Source organism: Leiobunum rupestre, chromosome 6 (genome assembly GCF_980474605.1).
Source record: "Leiobunum rupestre chromosome 6, qqLeiRupe1.1.hap1, whole genome shotgun sequence".
NCBI lineage: Eukaryota > Metazoa > Arthropoda > Arachnida > Opiliones > Sclerosomatidae > Leiobunum > Leiobunum rupestre.
Window position 1 is genome coordinate 28,390,348 of NC_143389.1, and position 15,995 is coordinate 28,406,342.

Consider the following 15,995-nt stretch of genomic DNA (forward strand, 5'->3'; position numbering starts at 1 on the left):
AGAGACAGCTTCTGAATTGTAAGCAAAAGTGTTGATTAATAAATATTCTTTTTACCATTTAGTATCAGTACTTTTCTTTACGCTTTTCTGTTCTACGTGGATTAATTTTATTTTACTCCCTTTAATTTAGATTCTGAAAGATTTTATGACTTGTATATTTTTAAAACATCCCACATTTTAAGGAAAAACAAACTCTATTAGTGTGGTTATTTGTCTTTAAATTGTTTGCATTTTTATAGGTTCTTCTTGAAAAACTCTTGTATTCATGTAGTGGGATTAACCATGTTTACGTTCTAATTCGTGAAAAAAAGAATAATTCAAATTCAACCTCAGATAACAGATTCGAGGAACTGTTAAAATCCAAGGTAGGTACTAACAATTTAAAGTTATCACTCTAAGAAAACATCATTCTATATGAAAAATCATCGGCCTTATTATAGTACAAAAACATACGCTTCTGTAGAAAAATTATGTCTGTAACAATAGAAAGTACAAGGAAGTTATCAAACGTAGTCGACCTTCCAGGCGAATGTATAATTTTCTAACGCGTTAGAAAATTCTAGATGGCGCTGCTCCGCTATGAACGTCCGAAGCTCCGAGGTAGCGCCTGAGATCTGGTCTCCTATTGTCCTATTAGAGGGAAATATTGTCCAAATTTGGGATTCGTAATTGCTTCGAGGTACTATGGAGGAAACTCAAAACCATGAAAAATTATAATAAAATTTAGCTTCTATTTCACGCATCATAATCCTCCAAGACGCGTAAATGCGTTCCATAATAAAACCTTACGCCAAGGTTTATATATTTACACCTGTAGGTTAGACTACTTGTACCTTCATACGTGCTAGCGTTTTGAGCCTCTTAAGTTCTTCTGACAGGCAACCCTGTTTTCTACTATGCTACTGGTACGCCCTCTAATGTATATAAACAGTACTAATTAATTTATTATAAATGAAATTTTTATAAATTTTAATTATAAATACACTAATTATCTAAGCGCGGGAGTAGCTCATAAGCGTCCATTGAATTGGGAATAATACTGCTAGAATTACAATTACGATTTTGGTTGCCATGGTTACGCGGGACCCGGTTCTGAGAAGACTGTACGAAATTCAACTTTATAATTAGGTGGTAGCGCCATCTATATTTTTTAAAGATATATTGCTAAAAATAAATACTTATTAGCTAACTCACCGTAGCTTGTGTTAAAAAGGATCGTGCTGACAGATTAAAATTATTTTAAAACATTTTCAAAGGTTTGTTTGTTACGAGAAATCATACATTACAATTTCGCGTCAGATTCGCTCAAAAATTCAATTGCCATATAGTGGCCACCACCAGAGACAGATGCCGCCACGGTAGAACGATAAAGTTGATAAAGTTTCCTTATTGTAAGAAATTGGTCCCGCGCCAGCCAGATTTAGTTGTACCTCTATTTATTAACAAATCAATGTAAGCGTCCATCTCTGAGCCGAAGTAGTCTAACCTGTGTAAATATATAAACCGTGCTTACGCTACTGAATGCCAAGCGATAATAGCGTCTGCTATTGAGGTACATGTACCTATCTAGTTTTCGACTTCAAACAAATGAGGGCGTAGCGATAGATTTCGGTCGCGAATATAGGCATCAAGACATATCGGTCTTTGATTCATAGCTAAAACTACTTGAAACGCCATTGATTGTTTTTAGATCTTTGATCGAATAAGGAAGGAATGTCCGGGCGTCATGCGAAAAATGGTTCCAGTCTGGGGGGACCTAACAAAGCCTGAGCTAGGAATGTCAAAAGAGACCGAAACTGATTTATTGGAAAATGTCTCTATTGTGCAACACTGCGCAGCAACTGTAAAATTCAATGAACCACTGAAGTAAGTCAACATTTATTTAATATTTATAGAAATTAGTTTTCAGCCTGGACGTGCAAGCTACTCAGCCTACTCTTTATATGGTCCTTGTAAAAAGGTAAAAACTCCGCGATCGAGAGCGTTAGAGATAAAAAGTTTTTAAAAACTCGTGTTAGGCTTAACGTATACTTTTTGCGTCGAGGATAAAAAAAATTATTTTGAGCCTAAATGAGATTTTTTGTTGACGCTCGGCATCCCGCCATTTTTGACAAAAAATTAAAAGTAATGAAAAAATTATTAAGTGAATAACGAACTAGCTTCTTTGACAAGTCCTGCGAATTTACTAAAACTGACCAACCGGAAATATTCCTTGAGCGTAAAGGAGGGGAAGTAAAAAAGAAAGGGTCGTTTATTGAAGAGTCTATTGCCTTTTGTTATCTGACAACGATCCAGCATCAATTCCCTAGAATATGGGTCATTAGAAAGTAAGACCGTGACCAAAAACGGTCAAGCACCCATCCTAATCCATACTTCTTTTTAATCTAAAAAAGGTACCACATTAATAAGGAATACAAAGTTTAGGGTGGTCCACCAAGTATAACCAAAATTTCAAAATCGATTTAGAAACCAAGTCACCCTTTATATTTTTACAGTAATAAATAATATACTAAAGTTTCAAGTGTGTACCTCAAATACAAGTGGGTGCTCAAAGCGTTAAAAAGTTTAGATTTATCTAAAATGTTGTGTTGTACTACTTTAAACTGTCTAATTATAAATAATAAAATCACTAAATTTGTGTTAATTTTCATACTTGTTATGAAACACAAGGCTAAATCGGTATTATTTATTCTTTAAACATATATTTTTATTTGAACGCTTTGAATTAAGAAGAAGTTGATGGCTTGATACTGTCGATCACCTTTGCCGGAACAACTTTCAGATTTTTTTTCACTACTTGAAGTAAAAATTGTTTCTCCTCTTGATCATTTGTAATGAGTTGGATGTACTATTCGAATAATTTGACACCTCTTTCAGCAGCAACATTTACAACTGACAGGTTTTAAACTCTTGTTTTTCCTTCGATGTACGCTGGGACTTCGTTCCATTGCTCTATTGGTAGTCTTAAAAAACTCTCATTAATATTTAGATTTTAAAGCAATTCAAATGTTCTTTTGGTAGAAAAATCCCCGAACATTGAATCCTATTTAACTTAGAAGAACGGAGTTACTTCTAACACAGAAGTCATTTATTAAAAAATTTTAACTTTAGCGTCAATAGAAACGATATCTGAAAATAAGCTGAGGCCAATCATTTCATCAGACAAATACCATAGATGGTGTTTCTGAACCTTTTGTTCCAACTGACTTATGTCTCTATATTTTCCCATGTCTTTCCAAAACAAAAGGTCAATCGCCGTAGCATTCGCTGCTAGAGGCGCATTAACCCAATTCTTGGTGTACCGAATTTCACAAAATGCTCAAGTTGAATCTTTTCTCGTTGTGTGAGATGAAAAGCATCCTGATCTTGAAAACGGAATATTTTAAAACCATAAATAAGCTTTGCCATCCACCTTGCGTGGTGTACTTAATATGAGGGTGGTAACATATATTTATGGTTTAGAGTACTTATACAATATTATAAGATAAATAAAGGGGGAAAAGGGTTATTAAATTTAGATATCTTTCTACAAATTCAGGTTATTTTATCAAACAATTTATACCAAATTTCACTAAAACAGTTACCCGCCTTGTCATTTAGTGCGTTATTATTGGAAATGGCTTTATAAATTTCTATACTTTCGCGAGTGTCGAGTTTTATTTTGTTAGAAGGTTGAGCTATTAATTCAATTTCATCCCAATTAACATTATGGTCGGATAAAAATTCATGTTTAGCAATCGCTGATTTTTTACATGTGTCTCTTTTTTTAGTACATCCAATATGGTCCTTTAGACGTTTTTTCAAAATGACTTTATTTTGACCTATATAATTCTTACCACATGAACAGTTTATTTTGTAAACACCCTTTTTGGAAATTATTCCAATTTTGTCATTCCCTTTCTTATTAAAAGCGCAAATTTAACGAAGTCGTTTCTTTTATCTTTCTACTTAAAGAACAGATAATAGAATTTAAAAAAAAATTATTTCCAGTAACATTGTCTAGAGTACCCTTATAGCTCTCGTGGACAATTTTGAACCTGTTGAAAATAGGAATCTCAGGAGAATTTGAAGTCCCGAAACACAGTGAAAATACTTTGCTCAATATAATGACGGCAAGCTAACCAAAAAAAGGTCTCTTAAGATTTTGTCTTCTAACAATTTACAATAGCTCTCCGTTTAGTTTACCAGTATTAACGGAAGTTGTATCAAAACACATAGCTTGAGCTTCATTCGCAAACTCCCTGGCTCCAAAACATTGTGTACTGCGTCTACAGAATTTCTACTGGTGCCTTTGGTACTCCCAGTAGTTTGCCTTTTCGATTTGCAGAAACTAATACTGGCAAAGGTTCCACATTTTCATTGCCTAATATATCACAGAGGATCCTTCCATCCAATGAACAACTATCGCGTGATTCAAAACAATCGATCCCCGAATCTCCTCAGCGAAAGTTTTCCGCGCTTCTTGTCTCTTTCGGTGCTTCGAGAAAGGGACATCGAAGATGGGTCATGCCCAAGTGCTGCCGCTATAGGGAGCATCAATCTAACTGCCTCTCGAAATATTTATGAAATCTTAAAAGAACTTGTCGAACACCTAACAAAAATACACTGTCTGCCGAGTAGCTGCCATTGCAAAATTTGACAAACACTTACTAAAGATATTTAAAGCGATACTTTTTCAATACTAAAAGTTCTTTTCCGTATTTAGTTTACTCAAAACGAAAAGGTGGACTAACTCAAAGGCAGAGGCGTATCTAGGGTATGGCAGCCATGGCGCGTGCCATGGGCGCCACTTGACGGGGGCGCCAAATTGTTTTAAATTTTTTTTTGGCGGTCTGCTTTGGTGTTGTGTTTTAGGTTTCTCTGAATGTTTATATTTCCGTTATATATATCTCTAAGATGAGATTAGATTTAGGTAACATTCTGGAAAAATGCCTGGGGCAAAGGAAGGTTATGTGAACTTGCTTTGCTAAGTATCGAGAGAGAAGAAATGGAAACAAGATGTCCCGGACATTTAAGTACACACAATCCCCCTGATGTAACTTTTAATCGCAAGAGGAATTTTACCGAAAACGTATTTTTCGAGTTACCTGGTTTTGGAAATAAAGTAACGACTTAGATGGCGCCTTTATAGAGCTCGGCGGAACAGATAAATTAACCGGAAAATTTTTAATTATTCATAAAAATTTCGGTTATTAATTATTTATGAATATTATTTGCGGTTATAAAACGAATTAATGTAAGTTTTTATTCGGATATTTTCGGCTATGGATAAAAACAAATAAAACTGATATTTCGTATCCAAACGACGAGCTCCACGCCTGTATCAATTGGCACGAAATTCAAATATGACAATGGTGCGTACGTGGGTTGTGGGGTCCCGCGAATTGGCCAAAAATCTCACTTAAAATTAAAAATCGTGTGTACGGCGGCTGGTTATAAAAATATTTTGTGGCACACTTATTCTTAACTTCTGGGCATAACAAATATTTAGGGTCACACTTATTTATTACGCGCCTGGTCATACGTTATTCTTATTTCAGGCCGGATTTCAATGGAATGCTAATTTAGCTTCAGCGCTTAAAGAATTCAGGTCTGACGCGAAATGCCTAATTAACTCACTGCAACCTAAGCTGGAATGGGCCTAGAAGTAACAAAACTTGTGGTTTTTGATCAAATCTTACTTACCTTCTTCCTGTCGTACGACGTGCGTAAAAAGGGCGTAAAACGTTGAGTTATAATTACTTCTTTGGATACGTTGAAAGCTCGGCGCGAACGGCATTGAAAAATGTGAGAGGGCAACTCGCGTTTAGAACTCTATAGACATGCGGATTTACAATGTCGGAAGTTGCGGGGGTCCGTATACGCTGTACAAAAAACCTCACTTAGAATTAAAATTAAGCAACGTAGTTCCAAATGTAGGTTATATGGAAACCACAGCTATTCAAAAATATAACTCTCATGAAAATCGGATTTAAATTAAGGAACGTTATGTAGACTTTTAGCCGGAAATATAAAACCGCGAAAATTGGGGTCCAGTAAATTAACAAGGAAACTATACTTAAATTTAATATTTACTGATATAACTGAAATTGTATATCCGCTGAATCCTAACCTAACCAAAAATAGTTTTTAACGTTATCGTACTTATTTTTAAATAAAATATCTACCACACAAAGCGAAACCACCAAAAATAGGAAATTGGGAATTTGCCAAACTTCTCGGGCTCCGATCCCAAAAATTACTATACTGCCGTTGAGCCTATAATAGTGCCTAACGATTGAGATATCAATCGCCTTTGTACCACTAACGTACCGCGAGCAATCGTTTGTACGGCCGCGGCGGCGGCAGCGACGGGGGCGGCGGCTACACAGTAGGTGATCGTAATACACACAAATCCCTAAGGATTGTGTGTAAAAACAGACTTCGACGATATTATTGACAAATTTTCGTGAGTCAAAGCCTGGAAGGTAACACTATAAGTTGGTTTCGAATTACACAATATTTCTTAATTTTACTTTTTTTCTTGTATATATTTAAATTTATTACAATCTTTAATGTGCCAAATGTTTGTTTAATAGTTTCCGTACTGGGAACAAATCTGTACGCTCTATTGTCTCCGGGTTCAAAGGGCGGAAATCATTTACTTGTATATTGCCTTAAAACTTTCGATATAACAGCGATTTTGGTGTGAACAAATTCTAAATGAAATTTTGAAAATTAAAAACGTATTAAACAACTTTGAAAAACACCAACTGGTTTAATAAAAAAAATTAAAGGTAATATTTTAGGAAATTATGAAAAGAAAGATAAAATTGTTTTTCAGACTGCGTTACTAATCTATTTATTGCGGCTAAGAAAGGCAGGTGTGTAATTTAAGGGGCAGAGAACTGCACTGGGAACCGGTTTACACCTATAGTTTTATTACTTTACACTAAGGTAAAAATCAAGACATTGGCTTTCATAAAGTAGGGTGCTGAATGTAAGCATTCATTTGCGATTTACTGTTTTTGTTTTGAGGTTGAAAGGAATAATTTTCTTATATGCACGAGAAAAAAAGTTAGTGCATTCCATGATATCATGAATTTTCTTCAGATAATAATAATAATAATTATAATAATAATGATGAGCTAGGCTAATTACCCCAAGACACCACCTTAGACTCAAGTCAACTAGCGTTTTTTAAAGCCTGGTATGTATCAATGGTCTACTCTTTCATTTCTATAGCAAATCATAGCATATTTTAATGTCTATTTCAACCCTATTTCAGTTGTTCTAAATATGTTTTTGCTAAAGAAGGAATTTGACTATTAAGCGTTCTGTTTGCGTTCAAATAAACCAGTCAGAATTATTTGCAATGTAGGCTAATGTTAGCTGGGACCCCATTTTCTCCTTTAAACCGCCCTGCCCCCCCCCCCTAAAAAAACATGAAAACAATTTGAGATATTTTTCAGGTTTTTTATTTCTAAATTCCAATCAAAGACATTTAAATTGTAAATTGTATTCGTCTATTTGATTTCGCCAATTCATCCACTACAGTACTTTTATTGTCTCTGAGGTAATTGCTTAGGTCTCGATTGATGAATATTAGCGCCAAGTTACGAAATCTGTTTTTGATCATAGATGTTCTTAAGAAGGGTTTGATTCTATTCATAGTGCTGAAACTCCTTTCGCTGGAAGCGCTGGAAACAGGGATGTTTAAGGTTATTTTAAAATATTTCAGAAGATCTTCGAAACCGCTTTTGATTTTAAATATCTACATAATAAAACTCTAAGCCCATTTCGTCGCATTTTTTCTGACTCTCATTCGCGACTCTAACGTGGCATCACCGCAGGTACACGGAGGTACACACCGATGGTATGCTTGGCGCTTCGCCTTAATACTAGGTCATTGAGTATATTTCAGAAATCGGGTCTAACGAAGGTAATTTCTCTGTGTATAACCCGTGGTCGTTGCGCTTCGCCTTAATACTAAGTCATTCAGTATATATTTGTCATTGAGTTTCTTTTTGGAATTTCGGATCAGATTTCGCACTGACTCGAATTTCGCACTGTAAATTGGGCCTCAAGGACGAGCGTATTTTTATTTGTTCGTCATGAGAGTAAGTCAGCCATTGGATACAGGGGGTTTAAAGGAGTACAGAGGGGTTTGGGACACCTGCGAATTTTTGAGTTATTTTTGTTTGGAAAAGGGTACCACGGAAATTCTCGCATGGGAAAAGGGGAGGGGAGTACCACGGTAACTATCACATGAGAAAAGGGGGGAGGGGGTACCACGGAAATTCTCGTATGGGAAAAGGGGAGGGGAGTACCACGGTAACTATCCCATGAGAAAAGGGGGGACGGGGTTCCACGGAAATTATCGCATGGGACCAATGGGGAGGGGGTCCCGCGGTTATTATCACATGGGGAAAGGGTGGGGGGGGGGCACCGTAATTATAACATGGGGCAAAGGGGGAGGGAGAACCAAGGTAATTATCACATGGGAAAAGGGGGAGGGGGTACCACGGTAGTTATCACATGGGAAAAGGGGAGGAAGGGCCTTACTGTTGTGGTTCTACTATGGGGAAAAGAGTACCATGGAAATTATCCCCTGTGAAAAAGGGGGAGGAGGCCTTACTGGGGGGGGGGAGGTTCGACTATGGGGTAAAGGGTACCACGGAAATTATCGCGTGGAATAAAAGGGTCGGGGGCCTTACTGAAGTGGTTCGACTATGGGGTAAGGGGTGCCACGGTAATTCTCGCATGGGAAAAAGGGGGGGGGGAGGTTCGACTATGGGGTAAAGGGTACCACGGAAATTATCGCGCGGAAAAAAGGGTCGGGAGCCTTACTGCGGTGGTTCGAATATGGGGAAAAGGGTGACTAGAAACACACCACTAGCTGGTATATCTATAACAGGCGTGAGCGCTCTCAATTGCTTCGAATTGAAATACATTTTTGGCTACCTCAATTTGACATTTTAAAGATCCCATATTAAAATTTAACCTTTTTTACGATTCGCAAAATTAAATTATATCGTCTGGGTTTAAAAAATTATCGTCATTTGGGTCGGAAGCCGAGAGTCCTTCTAACAAATTGTTATTGTCAAATAGGTGTTTCTTCATTTCCGAAACGAATTTATCCAAAATTTCAAAATAATCCGATCTAAGTTTTTGTTTGATTGTAACAGTTTCAGTTTCTCTCGTTCCCGTGGTTTCGAAGAGAACACTGTCTATAAGTTTTATGTTTTGGGTAATTTTTCTCCGTGACCTGGTGATGAATAACTGTATATTTAATATTAAAATTCTATTATGCTAACCTTGAGTCACATCTGTAATAATTCTTCACGATAAAAAATTCTGTTGACCTCCAACGTTCGAAAAAATCCCAAATATGACCTCTCCTAATATTTCCGACTTCATCGAACGTTTTCGTAGTTTCGTTTTATTTCAACACCAAGAATGTCATTATACTCGGTTTTCCCTGGAATCCCTTAACCTCGACCTTGGCAGAATAGTTCTTTCTATACATTTTTTACGCTTATCCAACTTGTTAAAAGTAGACGTATAACATGTTTCTCTTACGTCACAAGACTTAGCTTTGGCAGAATTATCTTAGCACGCGCGATTTGCACGAGCGTTAGAAAATAGGAAGCTCCTCGTGATTCGAGCGCGCGCTCGTAGTGTTGGAAAAGGTAAATATAGTGACGTAAGAGCTACATTAAAACAAGAAGGCCATGTTACTTTATAGAAAGAACTATTCCGAGAAACTATGGCTGGGGCGGCTGGGAGTAATTTAGGACCTCCTCCGACGAGTGTACGTTTGTTGGTCGCTCGAGATAAGCCTTCACGGTAGTCAAATAAAACTAGCATTTTTCAACACAAAAAAATTTAGGCAGGGTTTTTGTACGTAATTACGTACAATCACGCGAAAAAAAGCTTTTAAAATATATGGAAAGCACTACAGGTGAAATAGGTTAAAAGACTAAAATATATATATTTGTAAAAGACGAAAATATATATATTTGTAAAAGACGAAAATATATATATTTGTAAAAGACGAAAATATATATATTTGTAAAAGACGAAAATATACATATTTGAGTCTACATGGTAAGTTATTTTACAGTTTTATTTAAACATAGTTTAAAACAATGAATCGTATTTTTAACTAAAAGGTATTTGTATATTGGTTGGCTGGTTCAGAGATAAGAATTTTAACAAATACCCTTCTGGAAAAAGGATTTTAAGATGGAAATCTTAACGAAAATGTTTTGCTTAGGGTTGCTGTGGAGATAAATTTAGTTGGAACGAAAAACGTGATGAACCTTTTCAAGAAGCTGAAGACGCAGCTGGCCTTCGTTCATTTGTCCACAGCTTACGCAAACTGCCATCGAGATCTAATCGGCGAAGTCATTTATCCCTCACCAGTACCTCCAACATTTTTGCTCCAAGCCTACGAGTAAGTGTCGATTTACTTCTATGATTCGATCCAAACATTGCAAAGTGCCATTTTATCTTCTTTTAGACGCTCGTGTTACCGACACTCGGATATTTTAATATACCATGTTTAATATTATTTGGATGTATCCGATATTCTACAAAAACTCTTACTCTTATAGTTGCATTATATTTCTTTTAAATAAAGATGTTTGAAAGTGAAAGATATGGAATGTTTGACTGATATTATATCCGAAGGGAGACCAAATACGTACACTTTGACCAAAGCTATAACAGAATCCTATTTGGAGGAAAATGCCACGGATCTTCCGGTTGCTATAGTTCGTCCATCGATTGTATCAAACGCATTGAACGAACCTACAAGGGTAATAACAGATTACGCAATACTGAAAAAAAAAAGATATTTGCATGGGTACCTTTTTTCTTACAGGGCTGGGGTGACACATTAGCAATTCTTTCCGGAATATCGTACGCGGTAAGCTTATTAACATTTTATTTAAACACTATTTTTATTTTTTTTTGCGATATTAACACTGTTGTGATTATTATTTCCATTGATTGATCACAATTGTTTTTTTATTTCCTCGGATTTATCGCTTTTTCCTGTGATTTTTACTGATTTTCCGTGATTGACTACCCTCGCGGATTGTTCAGCATCATTTATTAATCCAGAAAGAAAACACATTGTAGATAGATTAGTGCATTCTATTATATACCCACTCAATTTATATTTTAGAGCACTATATAATTAGAAGCACTGAAATAATAGATTTTATATTACCAAAACGAAAGTTACCCTTGAGATAGAGAATTTATTTATTAAACTTCGAATTACCCTTGAGATGTTGGACCCGTCCCTTTTCCGTGTATTTCAATCCGAATTATATCCTTCAATTTTAACAGAAATTTCACAATTTTAAAATTAATTTTGAGTATGAATTCGATGCTGGGTAAAATTTTAAATATTTTAAAACATTTCCTGTTTTCTCGCTTGATTTCAGAATCTTATCACGGCTGCTGTTGAGCCAAGTTTAAGCCTATTTTAAGTCGGTTTGAAAGTCAGTTTTGACTCGTGAAATTGAGAGAAAACTGGTTTCAATCTATAGTGTGAACGCGGTTTAAGCACTGTCGATCCCGGAATTATCGATAGAATAAGAGCCTTGATAAAGAATTTTTTATTCAGGTTGGTCTTGGTTTGGTTCGCAACTTACCCGTGAATGCTGAAGCTAGACTTGACGTTATTCCTGTGGATATGGTGTGCAATTTAATGATTGTAGTGGCATGGCACACATCGAAAACATGGTGAGTGGCTCCGAAGCTCTTCGTTACTTAAATGCTGCTACTAAAGCTTATTAGGCAATTATTAATCTGTTGTCATTCTTGATAAATTTGGCTTATTTTATAAAATAAAACTGATGCACTCACTCTGTTCAATAGCGCAGTCGGCTATGCTCAAAGGTGCTACGGTGCTTTCACTACTTCAACTTGTAGATTGTTTAATAAGTAAAGGTATAAATTGAGCCCAAATTACTTTTTTTAGAGAGGGAAAAGATTAATAAATTATGATTTATATATTTAAGCAGGGGGCCTTTTAAATTTGTTTTACAATTACTCCGATGAATATTTTACCTCTATTCAGGGCTCCCACTCAAATCTGGAAAACGTTTCATGATAGTAATAGAAGTAACATAGGAATCCAATGTTAAAAAAATTAAATATTTATTTGAAAAGTACTATTCGGGCTTGGTTTTATAATATCAAATTACAAAAAATGTATTTATTTTTTTCTCAAAAACTGACTCCTTTATTAAGAATTATTTGAAGCGCGAAAAACTTTCGAAATTTATTAATATTTCCTTTTACCATTAAATTATCATAATAGTACGTCAGACGAAATCAGGATAGACGATGAAAAATAAAATAATAATATGGAAAGGCCAAAAAAATATATTAGCTTAATTTTCGACTTAATATTTTTATAGAAAAACCCAAAGAAAAAAATAAATTGACACAAATCTCGCCTCTCTTTCAAATAAAAATATTAATTCCATATATAAAAAGCCGACTATATGGTAAGTGTTCTCTTTCAAGGTCGAAAAATCACCTTTTTCCGGTTTTTAACTTCGTGTCGGGATGCAAAAACCCGATAACTTTCCACGAATACACCACCATGGGATTGCATTACGTCAGGAAGAACCCAATGTTTTCCACGGTCAACTATCCTTGTCTGTCTTTTACCAGGAATACCATACTCTTGTTTTTTGGAATTTTCTTCAATCATTATTTACCAGCTGTAATTATGGATTTCATTCGAGTTCTTAAAGGGAAAAGCTCAAAGTAAATTTGGGATATTATCAACCGTTAAAAACGTTTCAAAGTAATTTATTAACTATGTTATTTGAATTTAAGGTATTTCAAAATATATCGTCGGTTTTTCTCGACTTTGCCCCTGAAAACGTTCTTCATGCAACGGGAATTTAATTTTCAGTACGAAAATTGCACCGCGTTGTATCTAAGTCTATCTCCCCATGATCAAGAGGTAAGCCTTACCCTTTTATTTCATAGTATTTAAAAATACACCGTGTGGCGGTGTTTGCAATGGTGTCTAAAATTGCTTTGTAAGGGTATGTTCTCAAGGTATTAATCGTAGAGTTAAATATAATTTCCGGGTATACCAAGTATGAAACGTTTAAATTTGTAAAATTTTAAAATATTTTAATGTTTAAAAATAAGATCTACATGTGGTAAATGAAAGTTGTTGGACATAATCAATAATAGTAAAATATATTTAGTTCTGTCAAAAAAGAAATATTTTCCACTTCGATGGAAAAAAGTCTCATACTAAATTTAATTACAGAGCAATGATTAAATTTTACTTATATATCTGGTGCGATAAACCTTTACGTTTTGATATTTCGACTGCCCGCGTGAGTCTGTCTGCTAGATCCCAAAACGTCTTAATTGGCATAATTATTTAGCCTTTCTTCAAAACCAAGTAACGATTGATTTGGAGGACGTCATTTTGGTCGATTTCAGACGTAAGTAAGCAACGGATTTAAAGTAATTGTCCCGTCAGTTGGATACGTCCTTAGTAATGGTGATTATTACGCGACTGAAAGGTTTGAGCATCTTGGTATGTGCAGGCTGGAAGCGAGAGAAGTTAACGGTAATAGTAAGTGTAGGCAGCTGTTGGCTCGTGTGGCATGAAGGGCTTGCCACCGCCCTCGTACGTTATTATAAGTCGCTTGATGAGTCTTGAGCATAAGATGGTGCCTTGGGTATTAGCCTAGCCTAGCTCGTTCCAAAAGCTCGGCGAAGCAGATTTGGAGCTTCGTTTCCGAGACAGGGCTTTTTCAGTCTAACATTTTAAGTGTTAGGTCCCGTTCGATGGCCTCCAATGTCCTCACATCTAACAGCGCTAGACCCAGGGCCGTGTAAAATCGATAGGGGGGGATATTTTACAGTTTTTGAGAAAAAACCCTATATATAAGAGCAATTTCAGACACCCTGTCAGAGGCGTAGCCAAGGGAAGCTTATAGTAGGTACGTGACCCCGGAACGTACGGTTGTATGTACAATTGTTTTTGTTTCAATTGTGTTCCTCATCCCGACCCAAATTTATGTCTACATTACTGTATACGAGGAACTAATTTTTCTTGAAATTCTGTACTAATGTTTTTATATTTATTTAGTCATTTAATTTTGATATTGAATCACTTGATTGGCCATTTTATCTGGAAGGAATGTTCGAAGGAATTAAAGACTATTTGATTCCCAACGAAAGAAAAGACATGGTTTTAGCCAGGAAAAAACTTCAGAAGTATGTTTAACTTCGTTAAAAATAATTTTAGCTACAAACGAGCCGAGCTGAGCGAGCTTTTTGATAGCTCGGCTCGACTCGACTAGCAAAAACAGCGGCTGTTTTGTGCATGTAATATTCCCACAGCTAGCTAGGAGAGTGGGGAAAACTTTTTTCTCACGCTTTATGTCTCTTAAAAGTAAAAACAACAACGTTTTTGGTGTAGAGAAGGAAGGCAAAAATAAACAGTGATTTAAAGTGGGGGGTATCACCTCTCGCCGTATTGGGGCTGGGATAAGCTTTCTCCCACACCCGACAAAGGCGCTGCTTTACAGACTGACCTTTTTAATTTTAAATTTTATTTAAGTTATTAATCATACACAGATTATCATGACAGATAATTTGTTTTCCTTTGTGATGACTACACTTTTCTGTGTTGACAAGATTTACATGGAATGTTTAAAACATGATTTAAACAACCATTTCTAAAAACACAAACTTGTTTGAAACGTTTTAAACATGGTTTTTAAAGGTAAACCTCATATTTCTTTGAGGTATGTTTTTAGATTATGAGGAAAAATAAATAAAAATTAATCCACGGACGTAATAATTAGCATACTTTTTGCAAGTTCCATACAAATGCGCAATTAAATTGGGTACGGATATTTTGGATATATCTTAATTTGATTTTAACTATTGAAATCAAATGTTGAACAAGTAATTTGGGTAGTTGTAGTTATTTCTTAAAAATTATATAGTTGTGATAGAATGCTCATTGAATTTAGTTGGTTCAATGATTTATTTATATTAATTACACTGTTTACCCGCACGCTTTAAACGTTCTCTTCGCTACATTTTTTTTATAATTCAAAACAGGAATCCATACCTCTACTTGGCATGCTTATTGCGGCAGATTTTCGTCTAGTGGCTGACGTTTTTTTTAACGTAACTATGTTAACTTAACAAACAACAACGTGAGAGGGGAGCGCGCGCAGAGGGCATTTTTTCTCTCGTAGGCGGGGCCATAGCCGTCAGAGTGATCTTACCATACGCGATACGCCAGGATAAGCATTCCAAGTAGAGGTATGAGTAAACTAAATTTCTTGAACCAATTATTTAGACTCTAGGATATACAGTTCCCCCTTTCCCCGGTGTGTGCTCATAGTAGCGTTGTGTCTTTATGAGCACATATGACAATGTTATTTTTCTTAACTGATTTTTCCTCTTGGGTCTGTTTAAAAATCCAATAGTTTTGTTCTCTTTGAATTAACTCGAATTTTTCCCACCTTGAAATTTGAAATATTTTTGTATGGGATTATTGCTTGTGAAATTAACTGTGAGGTACCTCGCCTCGCAGTCATTGTTGTAAAAATTTAATTCTTCAACAAATTCCGTTTTGTCTTTAGGTTGTACATCAGATCTGTGGTTCTGAATGTGGTGTTTGGTTTGGCAGTTCCTCTACTTCTCTATTTTACTGTACTTAGTCCATTATACAATAATTTTGCAATTTATCTGTAATTTTTGTAGATAGGGATACAAAAAGTACCAGCCCCATTTAAATGATATTGTTTCGAGTTATACAAACTTGTAAGACAAAAAGAGATTTTGTAACAATTATCTGTAAATATATACTATTACAAGTATTTAACATCCTCAAAAAGAAAACTTTACCTTTAATATCTGTTAAACTACTTTTTCAATTTATATAAAATTATATACTACGAAATGCACTAGGTTGAAAGGCTGTCTAAACTAAGGTT

The 15,995-nt window shown here is 35.5% G+C and overlaps 1 protein-coding gene across 1 annotated transcript; it reads left to right on the forward strand.

Moving 5' to 3' along the window:
• The first annotated feature begins 253 nt into the window (after window positions 1-253).
• Window positions 254-15,782, forward strand: LOC149940578 (fatty acyl-CoA reductase 1-like). Its single transcript, XM_090179324.1, has 10 exons — window positions 254-365; window positions 1,691-1,866; window positions 10,259-10,438; window positions 10,625-10,802; window positions 10,868-10,912; window positions 11,621-11,739; window positions 12,529-12,774; window positions 12,847-12,976; window positions 14,129-14,256; window positions 15,642-15,782. Exons 2-10 carry the CDS (start codon window positions 1,727-1,729, stop codon window positions 15,751-15,753), a joined length of 1,278 nt encoding a protein of 425 aa, XP_090035450.1. The 5' UTR covers window positions 254-365; window positions 1,691-1,726; the 3' UTR covers window positions 15,754-15,782.
• Window positions 15,783-15,995: the final 213 nt, after the last annotated feature.

Coding starts and splice junctions, on each gene's coding strand:
- LOC149940578 (XM_090179324.1), top strand. CDS start 1,727: ATGCGAAAAATGGTTCCAGTCTGGGGGGACCTAACAAAGCCTGAGCTA. Junction 1,867..10,258: donor AAATTCAATGAACCACTGAA/GTAAGTCAACAT, acceptor TGTTTTGCTTAG/GGTTGCTGTGGAGATAAATT. Junction 12,977..14,128: donor TATCTCCCCATGATCAAGAG/GTAAGCCTTACC, acceptor ATATTTATTTAG/TCATTTAATTTTGATATTGA.